The sequence below is a fragment of the Lingula anatina genome, chromosome 5, assembly GCF_051362555.1.
Source record: "Lingula anatina isolate TDL-2025a chromosome 5, LinAna3.0, whole genome shotgun sequence".
Lineage (NCBI taxonomy): Eukaryota > Metazoa > Brachiopoda > Lingulata > Lingulida > Lingulidae > Lingula > Lingula anatina.
Genome location: NC_141771.1, coordinates 7,968,048 through 7,986,841, shown reverse-complemented (window position 1 = coordinate 7,986,841; position 18,794 = coordinate 7,968,048). Strand labels below are relative to the sequence as shown.

The window sequence follows — 18,794 nt, the reverse complement described above, 5'->3', positions numbered from 1 at the left end:
AGTTGACGGGATTGCGGTTGAACTTATACAGGGGAGGAAGACAATCCAAATGTCAACTTCCGAGATAAGTTACCATTGGAGATTAATTAACATTTCAACCCACAGTGCCCTCTCAACCCAGATTCCTCTATAGTCTTTCACAAAACTGGGCTCATTCCCTATGAAAATATCGTTCTACATGGATCAGTCCAACTCCGCGGGGATTCTCGCTGAATGCAATCAGTTCAACAGTTTAACAAGCTTCCTATTGTTTCCAACGTACTCGTAATATCACCTGCTTTTTTCTATTCTACTCAACGCCAGGAGGAGGGGGGTATAACCTAAACTACTCTATCAGCTTTTATTTACTACCGTAACGCATACGCCAGTCTGGCATTATGTCTGACACGATTCTCCACCAAATTCAGCGGAATCTCGCCCGATTTTACCATAAAACGCGAGATTTGGGCTACATGTATCTTGAGCGTATCTTGAGTGTTTTAAAGTTGGTTTTACATGTAATGACAAAAATGACATTATAATGGCGGACAATTTTAAGTGTACTTTGCAAATTTATGCCTTCTACAGCAATTTTTAAATGTAGCCCTATGCTGTAAAAATATACTGTACTTTTTATCACACTGCATTATTTGACTTTATTTCACTTACATATTTACATTTTCAAGAACCATATCTAGAGTTTGATTAAATATGATCAAAGGCCAAACAGGGCATACAGGGATCGTGGGACCATGATATAACGTACCCTCATAACTATCATCAGTTCTCACTTCTGTCCAACTCATTGCTAAAAAACAAGATCGTTTTGTGTTCGCTCGCAAGCGTATTTTAATGAACGATGAAGACTATATCTTTTGTTTCATTTTACGTAATTTTGAGTGCTTTAAAAACACAGGGTGCAGTGACGAATTCAAGCTACCCTCTTCCAACGCAAAGCGTTAAGAATTACATCAGTGCCGACGGTATAGCAGCGTGGGTCAAAGCTTGGCTCGGCGTCTTAAGCCGCGAGGTGAACACTGCCAGAATGAAGGACGAGAATTTAACAGCTGAAGTACAAGATTTACATCGCTCAGACGACAACTTTGATTTGATTATTCAGGACGTAAAACAAAACGTTAAGAATGGAATCCAATCTGTTTCTTCTCTCCAAGCGGACAAGGTGGCACTTTCTGACCAGGTGACAGAGCTTCAACGCCAGGTTCAGCAACTTCAAACATCGTTACAACAATTTGCAAAAACTGTGACGGATGTGGATAAACTAAAAGGCATTCTTAAAGGTATGCTTGAAATAATTATCGTCATTATTTTAATCACCGTGTCTTTTGAGTGATAAATAATTTTATGGTAGAATTTGATCATTAAGAGAGTGTTGAGGAAAGCATAATTATTTCTATGATTTTAATTTATGATTTATGATTTATGATTTAATTTGATGTTGAGAAGGCTTTTACATTTTCAAAATTACCAGTTATATATTTTATGTTCCTGATCAATCCATTACCAGGATGTACGGGCCGCTATACTAAGCACCAAGACAAAGAGTACTATTTTGGTGACCTAATGACGGGTAGAAATCAGGTGATGGCGCAGGCATGCTGTCAACTTATGGGGAAAAACCTGGTGGCGGTGAACAGCGCTGAGGAGTTTAACTTCATAGAGGCTAACATACCTCAAGTTGAATGTAGGTGCAATGTTGTTTATTTTTTGTGATAGTACTTTCGCAAACTATCTATGAATAATTAAAAATGCGTCAAAGAGATCCTTGTCCGTCTAGCATGTCTGACGCATCTTATTCTTGCACCACTTTCTTACATGTACCTAGAGCATGCGTACTAGTAGTTCTAGCTGAGCTAAGACATACGGTATGTAAGGACAATACTTATGGTCACCTTATGCATGAAATTATACTCTGAAATAAGAAAACGCATGGCTTCTTCTGTGTACCAGCAGTCTGTCAAAACGCAATAATTTGAAACCGTGGTACTTTTAATTTGACAGTTATCAAGCGATACGTGCGTACTGAATTGTGAATAACAGAACTGCCTGTTGAAAGACAATTCGATGTTTTAAGACAGTTAAGTAAAAAAGTCCATGAAATACTTTGAATGTGTTACCCGACGGAAATTTTGTTGATTTTCTGCCTACTGAAACATTATACCCTCTGATATTAGGGGCAGACTAGTATACTACACAAAATCACGCTTGCAACATTTTTGTGACAGACTAGCGCCCCCTGTGGTCAGAGAGTATAGGTAATGCATAGTAGCATATTTTCAAACTGACACGAGATAACAACTCTAACAAATGATAGAGCACAAACACTGACTTGTTCACTACAGTCTGAACTAGGGAACTTAAACTTCTCTCAAATATTATCTTCTAAAGACATTTGCTCTGGTAAATTTTATTTCAGATTCCGGTTATTGGTGTGACGCAGAGTGTATTAACAACAGATGCATTTGGAAAAACAGCCCAACCTCAGTGTTCTATAATCCTGGCAGAGCGGGGCATAACACTGATGGCACAAACGGGCGAGAGACGTGTCTTCTCATGAAATGGCGAGGGAGTGTCCACTACGAGGACCTGTCGTGTACATCTACAGCCTTCACTGCGGGGTTCGTTTGCGAATGACAGTTTTCTTTGCAAGAGCGCACGAGGTGTGTAACAAGTGGCAATGAAAGAGGCATGCTTACAGCTTTATTTACAGCTACAGTATCCAGCATTTACTTCTTTTAGACACAAGTCAAGCCACGAGGCAAAAATCACCTAGATATTTCGTAGTCTCGTTCCCAGCAGCTGATCATTGATTTACCATCTCCGAACTGTACACTCCAACAGGAATTGTCTGTTTCGTATAGAATGTCTTTGAGCTGTTAAGTTTCTGTTTCTGTCTAATTATTTAGTTTAGACTAAAAACATTTTGCATTAAGAATTTTTCAACGGAACAGATATACTAAATGCAGAATAAATTGCCTGCAAGTGATTGAAACATTCATGAACTGCTGTTGACATGTAACAATTATAAACAATGTTAGACATATAGATACACTGCCACGTAACAATGTTTATGATTGTTACATGTCAAACAATCTACTTCTTTTGAAGCTGACTGTTTAATGAAGTGAAATTAATTAATTACATTTGTTTTTGAAGATTCGAGGAGTCCGAACTTAAATCTCATGATGATAATTTTAAAACATTTCCATCTGGCACAAATGAGTTATATATATATATATATATATATATATATATATATATATATATATATATATATATATATATATATGTCCTGGGGTGACACAAGCTGTCCGCATCTCTACGAATTGACTTTCAGCACGTCCGGAAAATCCCACCATCGAAAAACGCAACTGAGCTTAATCAAGCTTGAGTTTTCTTTCTTAATAAAGATTCTTCTTTTATCTTGAAAAACGCGCGTATGTTATCGACTTTGTTTTAAGATTTAACAAATGTTGGAGCCCAGTTTTGTTCCTTCAACGAAATATGTGATGGATTGTTCTTTGCTTGAACCGTGATTTGAAATTCGTCAGTGATTTCTCCGTTCTCCGAAAAGACCCTTTATTTAAGAGAGACAAATATTTTGCTGTCTAAATAATCATACTAAAAGTGGATAGTGCAATCAAGTGGATAGTGCAATGATCAATCTTATAAATTACCAAAGCAATATTTGTGAAGCGCTTCAAACAGAGGTAGATTTAGAAATATATTTTGAACAATGTTGCATTTCAAAATAACATATCGATCTTACTGAGTCATTCTCGTCATCTTAATTGTTTGTAAATTGATCTGTTTTGTCACTCTTCCCACCTGTGCTAATGAAACAGAATCTTACACAATGGGTTGTCGGGATTGTGGTGTAAATCATATTAACGGAATGAAGGCAATCCAAACGTCCACTTCCCAGATTAGTTTCCAGCGGTGTTACGTGTTAACAGTATCCTCTAAACAAAGGGCAATATACCGGTATAATATGTTACAAAATTGAATAAAAGACTAATTGAACTGAATTTTAACTCTTGATATCAGAAAGTGCACCCACAGAACCTTTTGGGAATATTCCTGGTGCTCAGTAATACAATTACTTTGATGTGTAGATAGAGATGAAAACGGGGACACTTAAACAGGGACTTAAAAGTATACTACTCGCGTTTGAAAATGTCTGGATGTAATATTTTCGATTTTCGATGTCTACACATCCAGAAAAGCTTTTGCCTTCTCGTTTTCAATTCAAACCTTAAAAACTGTAAACCCCCTCACAAAAAGAACTAGATGACCATATTTCCATCTGAAACTTCTGAAATATATATATATGTATTCAGGGGCGGATCCAGGATTATTTGAAGGGGGGGTCCAACGAAGTCGACCTTACCCCCCCCCCCCCCTTGCTGAAGGGCCTAGATAATTTTGCTAATTTAGAGGGTGAACGGTGTCATTTGGTACGGTTTAGAACTAGTCAAAATTCTGATTTTAAGAGGGGACTATTGGTGTGATTTTTTCAGAAATTGAAGAGAGGGGGTCAGGACCCCCCCCCCCAACCCCCCAAATCTGCTACTGGCACTGGAAGACATGGCCGTCTGAATGCTTGGCTAGACGCGTAGAAGCGAATGGAAATGGTAAAGAAGATCAAATACAACTTCATGGACAGGTTCAGCAATGATTTGAGAGTTGGAGAATTTTACTTTTTTATTTTTATTTTTGCATTTTTTTAATTTTTATAATAGTCCAGCAGAAAATTTTTGCTTGGCAAAATCTCGGACCCGATACATGTACCTTTGTCTAAACAGCAGGTGGTTAACTTGTGTCGAACTTGTAATTGAGAATAAAGCGCCACTGTAGCGTAACGGGATAATTACATGGTAAAACCACTCAAATCACACCGGTATTGTTAAGATAATACGCTCGATGTAAAAAGACCCGAAAGTGAAAATTGATTACAATATATGTTCGTCCATTAACGATAAGTGCGTGTAACGATTACAGGATAGGGTACCCTGAAACTGCCACTGTATGTCAATAAAAAAGAATCCAGTCTAGGTGGATGAATATTTGACATCAACACTTCCCCAGTTCGATTCTTTTGGATAGAAAATGACAGGGTATAGGCTGTACACGTTTGCGGATAACGAGACCTGTTGACCCTTATAATTTAAATATATGGCCTGCAATGTGATCTCCGTTTATACTGTGTAACTTACTTCATTTTAATTGTTTGTGAATTGATTTGTATTGTCAGTCAACTTAATGTATCCTAGAAACTTAAATTTGAACAATAGGCTGGTGAAATTCAAAGGCCACCAAAAGCCTTGACGGTTAATTGCGGGCGACAGTTTGCCAACAATACTTCAAATTCAAGATGTGGTCTGTACTTGTATGTATCGTCAGCTGCCTCTGTATCTGCAGGATTGAAGGTGGGTGTAAAGGATTATACAGTAAATGACGTAACAGATAATTGTTTATACATTGTACCATGGTAAAAATGGGTGTTTGTATGGTTATTTAGAAATACAACTTGAGGAAGTATCTTGCGGTGCGTTGGCGAATTTTGGTATGGTTTTTAACAAAGAGGTGAATATAAACACATGTGTAGTAATTGACATCGCTTTCCACTCTGACTGGAAACGGAAAAACCAATAACTTCGCTGTGCACAAAGCGTATCTTAAAGTAGTTTTGCGCCATCTTTTCTTATGTTAAGTTATTGTAAAGCTATTTGAATTATTAGAATGATTTGCTGAAAATATCCAAAAAGACTTACTTTAAAATGTGAAAAAATATTTAACAGAAGACGTTTAAATATGAGTTTTAAGGTCAACTTCAAAACTGGCATAGTTACTTTCAATTCTTATATAAAAAGAAATTCGTTTCACAATTTTGGGGGAGAAACAATTAAGCCCTGTCAGTATAATATTTGTTACACTGTCCCCCTAATTCACAGTGGCCAAGTGTAGAATTGTTACACAAAGGACTTGTAGTTTGCCTATGTCGTTCAAACTGATTAATAAGTTTAAACGATTTTTGTCGGATCGGAAAAACAATCATGTACTGTATCTTTTTTAAGAATGGAGTTATACTTTATGTTCTAAACTTTGGATTTATCAAAAGTCTTTTTAACTAATGTAGCTGCTGCATTTTGTATAAGTGTGAATTTTTAAAAGTTTACTCGTACTCAATCCAAAGAGAATAGTATATAAATAGTCAGGATTAGTGGTAACAAAAGCATCTCCTAATTTTGCGGTTGTTGCTACTTCAAGTAACTTACGAATCTTGCCTATCCTCCTTAGTAAAAAAAAAGATGTTGATTTACAAATATTGTTGATTTGCTTTTCGAAATACCAGATTAATCAAAAATCGCATATTAATCTCTCCCTCTTTCAAATGCTTTCACAGACACAATACCAATGCCAACATAAGGGTTTGTTGCACAGTCACGATGAAAGTAATTTCTCAAACGGTTTTCATCCTCAGGGCACCTTAAATTCTTATATGCTTTATTCATTGTAACGTATGCATCTACATGGATAGATGAAAATGTACAAAGGAATGCAAATATATATAAATATGAATAGTGATATTGATCAATAGTGATATTGTATGACTCCTTGTATGAAAAAAAATACAAAACATATTTGGCAGAGCCCAAATAGCTCTACCTACTCAACTGGTTATGGGTGCAGCACAGTCCCTTTTTTGGAAGGCTAACCATAAATACTTGGCAAGAGCAATAATATGTTCTTTATTCTTACCAGTCATTAGGGTTTTAAATTTATCCATTCTGGTAAGACGTTCAAAGTGACTATGTTGTTTTTTTGTATATTGAATAAAGATCATATCGAAGGTCTGTATAAAGGGGGCATGACACTAGGAAATGGATTTCATCTTCTATTGGTAGATCATAAATATTATGTGTGCAGTTAATCAGTCAATACTTTATATACGTGTATCAAGCGACTGTTGTGGTCATTCTCTATACCAGAAACATTTAACAAGAACAATAAAAAACATTTCCTTGTATGCAAACGTGAAAAGATGGACAGCGAAAAAAATTGCTGGTTTGCTAGCTTTCGGAGCCTTTTAAGGCAGCTGGGGTGAGTCCTCTCCGGGAAGGCAAAAGCATTAACACCCACTCGGTGATATCACGGCCAAAAAATGACCAAGATTCTGATGGATACGGCACTGTGGAATGCGATATACGAGAACTGAAGTTCACTTTTGACTTTTTTTTTCACAAACACGTTGCTTCTTGCAACAAACGTATGAGAAGGTATTTGCCACATGTTTGTTTAAAGCCTTTCATCACCATGAATGATGCATTAATCCATGGAATTACTAAGGTGAAGGATTTAAAACAGTGATTAGTGCCTGTGGTTACATCGATATGTCATTTAATGTGCATTCATGACGATTGTCTCCTTCATTAAGAGTAAGGCCATTAGTCGATTATTTCTTTCTGAAAATACTTTATCCCAATTAAAAGAAATAATGTGGATTGTAGAATAATGTAGATTTAAGGGCACACGTAAATAGAGGGTGGATTTCAAGTAACGCGCATTAACCACTTCTTATTTACACGATTAAATAAAGTCGACATGCCGAGCCATGAAGCAATTAATCCCTCATTCAACCAAAAAATAGCTTGAAAACTGCACTTCATTCAAAGTTTTGGGTCGTATATCGACCCAATTATCTGGCCAACCAGTCCGTTAATACACGTGCATTGCATTATCATCACTGTTACTCCTTATATGGATGTAGAACTGCTGAGGGACGTGCCGAAAAATCCTTTCATATATCATATGTCGGAAAATACGACACGAAATCTTTTGGAACATCTCTTGGTTTTAATATTTGAAACTATATAGTGGCCTTTGGTAGGTTTTGTGACAAAAACTTGACTTTAAATGTATCTTTGAAGAATAAAACAAAACATCGATATCGATTCTATACATCATTGTTCGGTTGACTACATGTACAATGAGGCAGGTTGTTTTATTTGTCCTTCGAATATATTATGAAAGGATCTTCTTACAAGGTGCCGTATTTTGCTCTTGTGATACTTATTACAAATAAAATGTCTCAATTGCAATTCTTAATTAGCCACATGGAAATAATGCGTAAAACATGTTTTGTTATATAAAGACAGTGAGCGAATTTAACATCAAAACCTATATCTTTGTAATTGAATACGTCACCAAATGTTTTTTTTAAGTTTGAAAAGTAAATTAAAAAATTGCACCTTAGCTTGAAAAGAAAACATTATTTGAGGTTACACACGATGGTTTATAACCATGTCAAATTCCGTGTAATTTAGGGGACGCATTCCTGAGAGGGCAAAGGCAAGGGGGTTGAACTCTAAGACGGAGCTACGCTGAGTAGGTTAATAATTCGTTTATATTAGTAAGCCTTCGATGCACACCAAAATCAGGGCATTATTGGGACGCAGAAAGCCAAAATATGTCGTTACTCTTTGCACATACCATTTCAAGTGTACTTTGTGTAAAAAAGACAAAATGCCAGAACTATCCATCTACCGAACGTACTTCGGCCTTGGGAGTTCAACCCACTTGGAAAGTACCATTGGACGCCAAGTGAAGAACAACGAAACTCGATCAAAATTATTTTAGTATTTTCTATAAACAGTTTCTCGTTTAAACCAGGTACTTGGAGACGCCCGGTAGGCTTTTGGCCTCTGAACGCAGATTATGCACAAAGTGACATCAGTGGCGGGGGAAACCATGGTAACGGATTTTCTGTTTCCTTGACGACCGGACATGACGGAGTCAATGATACTGCCTACAATTTCGGCGGGTTGGTATCTAGCTACATACACATCCCGAATAACGGACTGCTGGACGCCCGATACTCCTTCACGTTCTCTGCTTGGGTCTACAATGGTGGGGCAACGGCAAGTCCACTGTTCAGTTTCCATTTCCCAAATTCCGTTTTCGATGATTTTGGGTTGCTAATCTGGCAGTTTCCTAATACAACCACGCTTGTTGTTGCCTCTCCAAGCAGGAGTAACGAGACTATTAAAGTGCCAGCTCTCTACGGCAGTGGTGTGCTGACGTTAAACACGTGGATCTTCGTGAGTGTGACCTACGACTATACGACTGGGGATTTGATCATTTGGAAAGATGCTGAGGTAAGTATAGAGATACGATTTGTTGCCAGTGACAAGCCAACCAGTAGCGTTGTCCCTTCAATAAAATCCCTATGCGGATTTTGGCCAGAAACGTCATCAGATAAGTTTTTATTCATCAATTATGTGGGTGAATCTTAGTTTATTTCTCACGTATTCTCTATTTGATATCCTTTGTCTTAACGGTCAGTTCATCCTTATTGGTAAAATATGACTTCATTTCAGATAAACACTCAGTCAAACATAGGCCAGGTGGAACACGCCACCCAGTATGATGTATACGTAGGGTCCAGGTATGCCGCCTATAATTCGGACAATAGGTCATTTGCCGGCAGCGTGGCGTGTATGCAATGGTACGACGTAGCTTTACCTCAAGCATACATCAGGAATGCTCGCCTGATGTGTGTCCCAGAAGGTGAGTATACAGTAGGGTGGGGTAAATAATGACTTTGTTTGGGAAACTCTAGGGGAACAAGTGTTTTTTTAGTACATTTCTGGTGAGACATTTGAGTTATTAGGCCCAACCGCTGTGGGAAGTCATCCAACTGGACATACCAGTAGTTAGCTTAAAATTAATAATTTGCAAATACGAACACCCACGCTCTTTTGATGTTTTTTTCCTTTTTTGTAGAATATCTTGTGATATCATTTCAGAACTCCCGTATCCTGTTGGATGGTGGCCTCTTGAGTCCAGCTACAAAGGAACTGACGTAACCGGAAACGGAAACCATGCAACCCTCTCATCCGAGCTATATCCAACCCAGGGCCCTTTTGGCGGGAAAAACGACGCCTACGCCTTAGCGGGCACTATTAACTCTCACATCGTCATACCTAACAATGGCAAGCTAGACGTCCGTTATTCCTACACCTTTACAGCATACTTCATGCCAAAAGGGGGAAATGGTCCATTATTTGATTACGATACAGACGATCCAAACCACATCTGGGGGTTTCATATCTGGAACTACGGGCCCCAAAGTGGTCTCGCAGTTTACCACTATGACCGCTCCTTTGTATATCGAGGATTAACAACCAGAAGTTTCTTTGCAGACAGTGTATGGAGCCATCTTGCCATTACATACGACTATACATCCAATCAAGGGTTCTACTTCCGGAACGGAGTACTGGTGCATTCTTGGAACCCTACACAGCAAGAACTTGCCACTGCAGGTAGTAAAATCCGCATTGGTTATAAGCCTTGGGCGCATGGGGCAGGCTACCTGACGAAGGGGAGAATAAGTTGCATCAAGTTGTATAATGTGGCCCTGTCCCAGCATGACATCAAGCGAACCATGCGGAGGTGTACACCAGAGGGCAGCACAGAGTTAGACAGTGAGTACATTCTAATGATAGAGACCAATATTCCATGTTTTTTGAGAATGCCTATGTTGTTGAAAAGAAGCGTTGAGAAACGCGTTAAATGGCAACAATGTTAAGCTGTTATGAAAAGGCGGTTGCCAACCTAACACCTGTACACTTACGCACCTGCTAAACACATTCAGGTTACCTACTGCACGACTCCGGCTAATACCACATCTTCAAATGCAATGGCATATCACCAGCAAGCCGTTGAGGTTAACCTCCCACAAGCATATCTATATTACATTTTACTAGTACTTCCCTATGAATTACAATATGAACGATTTTGATAATACAGTCCACTTGCAGTTCCACCCCTTCCTTGAAAACACTCATCTCAATAAATGATTATGTTAAAATTCAATTGTTTGTTTGTTTGTTTCAGCACATCCACCCCCTGTTGGCTGGTGGCCATTGGACATTGCTCATGGCACCCGTGACGTCACAGGCCATGGAAATGAAGCTACTATGAGTGGTCTGACGTATGTCACGGGTCCTTATGGCGACAACAACGGAGCTGTTCGTCTCGCTGGAAGTATGGACTCGTATATCGAATTGCCTAACAATGGTTACCTGGATACTAGGTTCTCTCAAACCTTTATGACATGGCTTAATATAGGTACGGTGTGTTGCTATCCTTCCTTCTGCCATTCTTGCCCTGATGAAGTTCTTTTCCCACCTTATTCTTGTCTGTTATTGCTCAGTGCACCTCTTTGTTTCATCACCATGTTTCTATGTCCTTTTTCTTCTTCTCTGTCGATACAATAAAGACCTTCACCTCCACTACTGTCTCCCAACTGTCGTCTCCCTCCAAAGTCCACTTTTTAAATTTTCTTCCTTGAACTTAGTGTTAAACTTCTCCTTTAACCTCCACCTTTTTATCCTTGGTTCCACCTTCACTATCCTCCTTGCCTTTACCTTTAACTATAACACCCTTACTGTTAGTTGGTGCTGTTTGGTCACACTTTCGTCAGCTACAACCTTACGATCCCAAAACTTCCCTAGGTACTTTCTCTGGAAAATGATGTTGTCTAGTGCTCCTCTCTCTTGTTGAAGTGTGCCCTGTCCAAATCCACAACTGACTGGCCTTCAGCTTTCCTTATTCCAAAACCATTTCCCCATCACTTTATCATCCACTTAGTTTCCTACTCCAATATGTCCAATATGTTCCCAAATTCCCACTCTCACTTCCACCTCTTTCCACTCCCTTCTGCTTCTAGATCTATTCTTTGCTCTACTCCCCCTTTTCCTCCTCTTTGGTTGACAAGGAGTCCCTTTTACCACCTTGACCGTGCTGATTTGCCGCCAAAATGGTGGTCCTTGTTAAACCTGTCCACGACCTTTCTGATAAAGGAGGATCATATATAAATCCGTTTTGAGCAGATTTTGCTTATGTGACTAATTGTCTCACATGTCAGATTTGATTATTCAATGACCCTTTTCTTCCAAAACGTTTGTCATTTATCGTAAGAGGCCATTACAGAACTCACGTTATTTATACACGAATATTTCCGTAACCACGTGCAATAATCTCTCGTATCTTTTCCTATATTTTAATCACACAGACTCAACCACGGGTATAGGCCCTGTGTTTCAATACGACTTCCCGACACAAGCAGACGGGTGGGGTTTTTTGGCAATGTGGGTCTTCGCTGACACCAATTCTTATCATGTCGCCTTTCGTCGTCGTACCGATGGCTGGGGAAATGAAACATCAGCTACTCACGGAAGTTACTTCCTTCACGATCAATGGATCCATGTGGCAGCCACATATGACTATTCCACTGGTGTTCATACTGTGTACCGAGATGGCGAACAATTTGCAATAAATACCTTGGGGCAGTATGAATTGTCCACACAATACGCTGTTCGAATAGGTAAGTTTGGTTTTTCCTTTTACAAGAATTGTTTTTGTGACTTTATTCAACATCCTCTTCCACATCCGTAAGACTATGAAGATGCTATTAATCTCCCCACTGAATGCAATTTGAAATGTGTTAATTGTTTGGGACCCCTTCTCCCTCCCCCTCATCATCATGATCACAATTTCCTCAACTTCATTATCGTATTCTCCTCCTCATAGTTATTTTTAATATTTATTTCATTTCATTCAACACATACTTTCTGCAGTCCAGTTTCAATTAGAGCAATGTGTCTCAAAGGATCATATCATTTTTCCTGTTCTTAATGTCTCCCTTTCTTTTTAGGTGCTAAAAATGCTACCTATAATGACCACAGATATTTAAAGGCCGATATAAGTTGTGTTAAGTTATACGACGTGGCTCTGAGTGAATACCAGATTAAGAAGGCCATGGATATCTGCTCGCCTGAGAACATCCAAGGATTCACTGAAGGTACATAGAGCCCTGCGCACGCTCACGGTATATAGGCTGAGCTACCGGTGGCATTAGTTTGCATTTTCTCCTAGTTTTTGGGGACATTTTCTAGAAAATCGATACAATTAAAATGTATTTCTAATAATCTTATATATTTGGAAACGACGGTTACTCTTGGGTTAACAACTGTAGAAGAGTAATTATTTCTCTTTCAAAGTAAATTATGGTTTGATAAAATAAATCAAATAGTCGCCTGGAGAAGAGGGTGTGGTTTTAAGCTGTCCGTTGTCCTGGAAATACATTTCTTGTACTTTACAAGGCGGCCTAAGGCAATGGCGGCACCAGCTATTTTATTGATAAGACACACTTTGTGTTAATCAGAATTTCAATTCAATTAATTGTGATAATTAATTCAATTATAGAAAGCGGTAATGATATTAAAGAATAAACCTCCTGAATATCATCACTAGGTGAAGTTCAACCACGTCCTGTGGGTATGTGGCACCTCAACCAGCAATACGGAGCCAAAGACGTGTCTGGCAATGAGAACCATGGAATTGTGGGTTCTGACGTCACGTACGCAACCGGGCCTAAAAACGAACCGAACGGAGCTTTTGTCTTCTGCAATACCACTGACTGTAATGTCATGATCCCACAAAACCTTGCTTTAGATGTTCGGCGCTCCATGACTTGGAGTGTGGACATGTATCCTGAAGACAGCTCGGCAAATATGTTATTTCTTGCGTGGAAAATGGTTGGCGGCAACACCGGCCATGGCCCACATTTTTATGTCAAACTGGACAACAAATTTCACACCCTTTTGCATAAGAGAGTAGACTCGGCTGGAAGTACCCAAGGATCTTCTGCCACAAGTACTTCTGAGCTTTTTGAGAGGCACAAGTGGGTCTCCCTCGCCTTCGCTTATGACCAAGACACAGGTATATAATGCTCGAACTTACACCTGTCATTGTTTTCGGGATACGTGGGGTGGCGGGTCTAGGGTATGAGACCGTTCAAAGCCTAAGCATGCGAATACAAAAATGTTACTATTCACCTTCTAACCTATATTTCTATATACATTTGTTTTGTTATTATTATTATTATTATTATTATTATTATTATTATTATTATTACATTTTGCTCGTGATAGTTTGATTATAATTACAATTATTATTAAATCAAAATACTTTATTTTAATGAAATAAATGTTGTTGGAACTAACTCGTATATGGTATTTTGTCAGGTATCGGCACGTTGTGGATGGACGGTGAGGTGAAATTTAGCGCAGATTTCGGGCAGTGGGACCTCGGTACTCAGTATGACCTCCTTATTGGTACAGGCGTGAGTGCTTCGCACAGATTTATTGGACGTATGTCCTGTCTACAGCTCTACGATGTGGCGCTTTCTAAATCACAGATAATCACCGGAAGACAACTGTGCCAACCGCTGCAGGGTGAGATATATAATAAAAGTTTTTTTACTTCCTATCACATTTTCATTAATCTGATCGATTTTTAGTGTGGCATATGTCAAAATCCTACCAGTAGCATCTGGCCGAAAATGAAGAAATGAATGTAGATATGAATTAATCAAATAAATAATTCTATTGGTATTTATACCAAAATGAAATGAAATGATAAAATAGAAACAATAACATTGTTAAAGACAAATTTAAAGGGACACAGGTTTATCACTGGAACCATGGTTGGGTATTTCAATGCCATCTAGGACACGAACTCGTGTAAACAAGTTGAAAATTGTGGAGTCATATGTTTTTTAGCTTTTTTTAGTCACGGGGGGATTCTGAAAATAGTCAAGGGGTCAGTAGATGAGCATTAATTTTTTGTTTTTTCAGGATTTCCGAACCCAGTTGCGTTTTGGCCTCTTGAGACGCGATACCACGAGCTCGATTTAAGCGGTAATGGAAACAACATCATGAAATACGGAGTTATCCCCGCCAAAGGTGATTGCCGCTTTGATATCTACAATTAGTATGACATTTAACAGATATTAAAATTATCAGCTTTCACTGAAACAATGTATTGGCTAAGGTACAATCAAAAACAAATCTAGAATTCAGCACTGAACAGAACAAAAAAAAAAAAAAAAAAAAAAAAAAAAAAAAAAAAAAAAAAAAAACAGAAGTAGATTTTACCACTATGTAGGCCTACCGGCGGCACACAAAGTGTGGTAACCTTTTTCCTATAAAGTGGTGTAACTATCATACAAATACATATTACATTTAAATACGTATTTAAATTATTTCCTAAATTCCGTTCAGGTCTCAAGGACGAAAAAGGTGGGAGTATAGGGTTCCCAATAAATTCTTACATAGAAGTTTCTAATAATGGATCGTTGGATGTCCGTTATTCCTTCACATTCCTTGGCTATGTATACACCTCCTCATCATCTACAAAAGGACCGATCTGCAACTTCGAGCATGAAAACGCTTCTTCCGGTAAGAATAAATCGCTCATTGCTATGTAATGCACTTGTATAACTGTAATTGCATTTGCTTTGTTACATGTCTGTTCAAAATTGGTGTTATTGAATGACCATTTTTGTTATACTTTTTGCACAGCACTAATTTGTTCTCTGATATGAAAATGACAGGGGAAACGGCAATTTAAGCTGTTTGATTATGTCTTCTATAGATCCTTTGTGCGCTTGTCAGTAAGTAACCTGTGCTCTGGATAGAACTTTTTTCAATCTCATCTTTCAAATAATTTCACATTACCACAATATTTATATTCCACTATCGATTTTATGTTTAAGGCGGTTTTGGAACCCACGTTATGCAGATTGGCAACTCCGATATTCTCGTGAGACTTGGGTACAGGGATGGTACCTTGGGACCATGGTATAACGCCAGTGGTGTTCTGGACATGGATACTTGGACATATATAGGATGGACGTACAGTTTTGGCTCAGGAATGGCCGTGATCTATAAGAACGGATACGAGGTAAAGAATATACAGAAAAAAAGCCTTTCCAGCGACCTTTCGACTCTTCTGGTGATGTTGATGTTGGCGGTCAATTGTTATGTTTGATTTTTGTCATGTTAGGCACACATTAACTATAAATGTATACAACGTACCGTTAGCGCCTGAATGTATTCTCCATTAGCCTTCCGACCCAACTCCACGTTCATGGTTTGGCAATCCAGGACCCCCTTCCTAAAATCAATCAACTACTGGACCTACACCACCCCCTTCAAATAATCCTGGATCTGCCCCTGCTCAGTGATTGTGCTAGTTGCGACGAGAGTAGTATTACACGTTTCAGGTAACTTTTATTAGTGTAGAAATGTGCTATAAACACGTCTTCTTGTTTCTCAGGTCGCCAGTACGTATTTTGGATCGGTGGAGCACAGCACAATGGGAGCGCTACGTATGGGAAAAACTGCCGGGGATTCCCGCTCGTTCACAGGGAGGTTGAAATGCATGCAGCTTTACGACAGGGCACTTAACTGTACTGAAGTCAAGAAATCCATGAATATTTGCGGTTCAAAGGGCACGTTTGTTTTATTTATTTATTTTTTATTATTTTTTTTTTTTTAATTAAGAAGCGAAATTTCAGGCATGGATTTGGCAATTTGCTTTCACGCCTTTCAATCCAAAATACGTTTCGTCACACATAATGTACTTTGAACGCTGCACCAACACCATCGTCAAACATGTTACTTAGACAACGCCTGTTGATTACCTACGTCTTTTTTTTCTTTCTAGAAAAATCAGCGGAGTTCTTTAAGAGTCCAGTGGCACTGGGGCGTGGATTGCCAGGTTTTCTCACTTTGTCCAATAAGACGACCTGTTCACTGCTGCGCTGCACTGAATTGTGCAACAGAGAGGTTAACTGCCTCTCTTTCAACTTTGCGCGCCAATCAAAAGTCTGTGAGCTCTCGTCATACCACACGAGGTTTAACGGGACACACGGCATTGTAGACCTTAGAGATGAATACGTTTATTATGAACTGATGAGTAATTTGGTCTATATTACTGAGTCTTAGTCTTATTGCAAGTGATTAAAGTCAGACTGAGACAGCCGTTCAGGCACGGTTAGTGCAGTAGGCTGCAAAAATATTATTTTATTCAAAACTCAATTTTGCTCGGTTCACGTAAACACAGAATTAATTTATTATCAATACAGCCAGCTATTTAGATTAAAAATGATGATTATATTAAATATGACGTTTAACGACAATATGATTTTTATGACGGTCTTAGCATAACGTTGATCTAAAGCCGTGATGACACGAGAACCGAGGGTGACGGTCCAATCGTGACTATTTCAGCCCTATACACGACAGTATCTGAGACCACAGGTTATTGCCCAGAGGCAGGCCATCTCAGACCAGGGATTTTGAACGGGGGCGTCTCGATAGTCCGAAGGTTCATTGGTCCGAAGGTTCATTGGTCCGAAAAGTGGTAACATTTTCATCGATTTTTTAATCAAAGGTTCATTGGTCCGAAGGTTCTCTAGTGAACATTCGGACCAATGAACCTTCGGACTATTGAACTTTCGGACTATTGCTACGGCCCCATTTCAACCGGGTGTAACGAAACCGAGAGTCCGTATAACAGAAATTCCGCCCTCCATTTACATATAATGGTTAGGGATAGCCTGACCTTAGTGGGTCAAAATATAGGGCGAAACTTACCTGTACAAATGAATGTGAAGCAGACTCTATTATGGGGGACTCACTGTCACGTTACACCAGGACGACCTTCTGCTCTTTACTCTAAATTGTCTACTCCCAACTTACTAGAGTGCAATGCAGCAGACAATTAACGTCATGTTCACCTCACGTGTAAGCTTCAAAAAGGCTATAATTCAATATTCGGCCTCCTAAGTCCCGGCAAAGACTGTTGCATTTCACAAATTGTCTAAAATGCAGCTCTTTCAATTTTTCGTACCCCTAGAATATTTTTGCTGTCTTACTATAACAAACGCCTATATTGAGTCGGTGTTTATGTTTTCTGACAGTAGTAGCATTTGATTGAATGTGAAGCTTTCTTTCACTAACCCTACAATTTATTCCGTGTTACCCCCTCTGTACATTGTAATTCTTTCAAGCTAGAGCTACCTGAGTGGGATTAAATTAACCTACTCTTTGACAGAGACCGAATGGTCAATGGCATAGTTATTGTATTTGCTTATTGTAGACCGTTCCATCCAGAAGATACTGCACAAAATATTTAAATGTGATTTGGATTTTTTAATTTGTTTAATTTATTCATTGGTTGAACAATCAGTAAATTGTTGTGAAAAATCTTTTTAGAAGTTGAATAAAGAGCATTGGTTTGTGACATTTTCTGTGTCATTTTATGCATTGCGTTAGGAGTGACACTTTTGTGCTACGGGTAGTAGACATGTGAAGATAAAGTGTATCCGCAGACTAACAAATCCGCGGATCAAATATGGCCGACCCACTTGAAAGCGTACTGCGTAAGCTGAGCAGGGAATCTATTTGGTGTGTATAAGGGGATTATGCGGCAAGCTTTCACGTTGGTCGGCCACTTTTGATCCGTGGATCTGTCAGCCTGCAGATCAACTTGTTCTAAATGCGCTATAAGTTGCATTTTATATGTTTACACATCCTCCAAAGCTTCTTACATTTTCCAATACAAACGTTTAAAACGATAAAAGCCCTCACATAAAAGTACTCGATGTCGAAATTTCCCTCTGAAAATTGTGAAATATTTCTGTACTGGAAGACATGGCGGTCAAAAGGTTGGACTTCTCATTTTTAAGTGGCTTATCAAAAAAAAAAAAATAGTATAAAATATCGAGCCCGAGTGGATGGTTCGAGAGTAGGATAAATTTGCTTCTTATTTTTTTATGTGACTTGTCGGGAAAATCTTAGATGAGATACTTTTAAATAAACAGCAGATAACGAACTTGTGTCGAACATGTAATTTAGAATAAATTCCTGCTGAAGCTTACC

At 38.7% G+C, this 18,794-nt stretch overlaps 2 protein-coding genes across 2 annotated transcripts; both read left to right on the top strand.

Moving 5' to 3' along the window:
- Window positions 1-2,983, top strand: LOC106169287 (uncharacterized). Its single transcript, XM_013548698.2, has 3 exons — window positions 1-1,277; window positions 1,505-1,681; window positions 2,414-2,983. Exons 1-3 carry the CDS (start codon window positions 839-841, stop codon window positions 2,629-2,631), a joined length of 834 nt encoding a protein of 277 aa, XP_013404152.2. The 5' UTR covers window positions 1-838; the 3' UTR covers window positions 2,632-2,983.
- A 2,228-nt stretch (window positions 2,984-5,211) lies between these two features.
- Window positions 5,212-18,153, top strand: LOC147761581 (uncharacterized). The gene is made up of 13 exons (XM_087014237.1): window positions 5,212-5,426; window positions 8,671-9,155; window positions 9,378-9,567; window positions 9,807-10,484; window positions 10,897-11,130; window positions 12,077-12,388; window positions 12,719-12,865; window positions 13,318-13,785; window positions 14,091-14,300; window positions 14,703-14,810; window positions 15,129-15,305; window positions 15,623-15,810; window positions 16,186-18,153. The coding sequence occupies exons 1-13, from the start codon at window positions 5,372-5,374 to the stop codon at window positions 16,405-16,407; spliced, it is 3,474 nt and encodes a 1,157-aa protein (XP_086870363.1). The 5' UTR covers window positions 5,212-5,371; the 3' UTR covers window positions 16,408-18,153.
- Window positions 18,154-18,794: the final 641 nt, after the last annotated feature.

Excerpts from the sequence above, each read along its gene's own strand:
- LOC106169287 (XM_013548698.2), top strand. The coding sequence starts at position 839 with ATGAAGACTATATCTTTTGTTTCATTTTACGTAATTTTGAGTGCTTTA. Across the intron at positions 1,278-1,504 it reads ACTAAAAGGCATTCTTAAAG|GATGTACGGGCCGCTATACT; the intron begins GTATGCTTGAAA and ends ATCCATTACCAG. Across the intron at positions 1,682-2,413 it reads TAACATACCTCAAGTTGAAT|ATTCCGGTTATTGGTGTGAC; the intron begins GTAGGTGCAATG and ends ATTTTATTTCAG.
- LOC147761581 (XM_087014237.1), top strand. The coding sequence starts at position 5,372 with ATGTGGTCTGTACTTGTATGTATCGTCAGCTGCCTCTGTATCTGCAGG. Across the intron at positions 11,131-12,076 it reads TATGACATGGCTTAATATAG|ACTCAACCACGGGTATAGGC; the intron begins GTACGGTGTGTT and ends TTAATCACACAG. Across the intron at positions 14,301-14,702 it reads ACTGTGCCAACCGCTGCAGG|GATTTCCGAACCCAGTTGCG; the intron begins GTGAGATATATA and ends TTGTTTTTTCAG.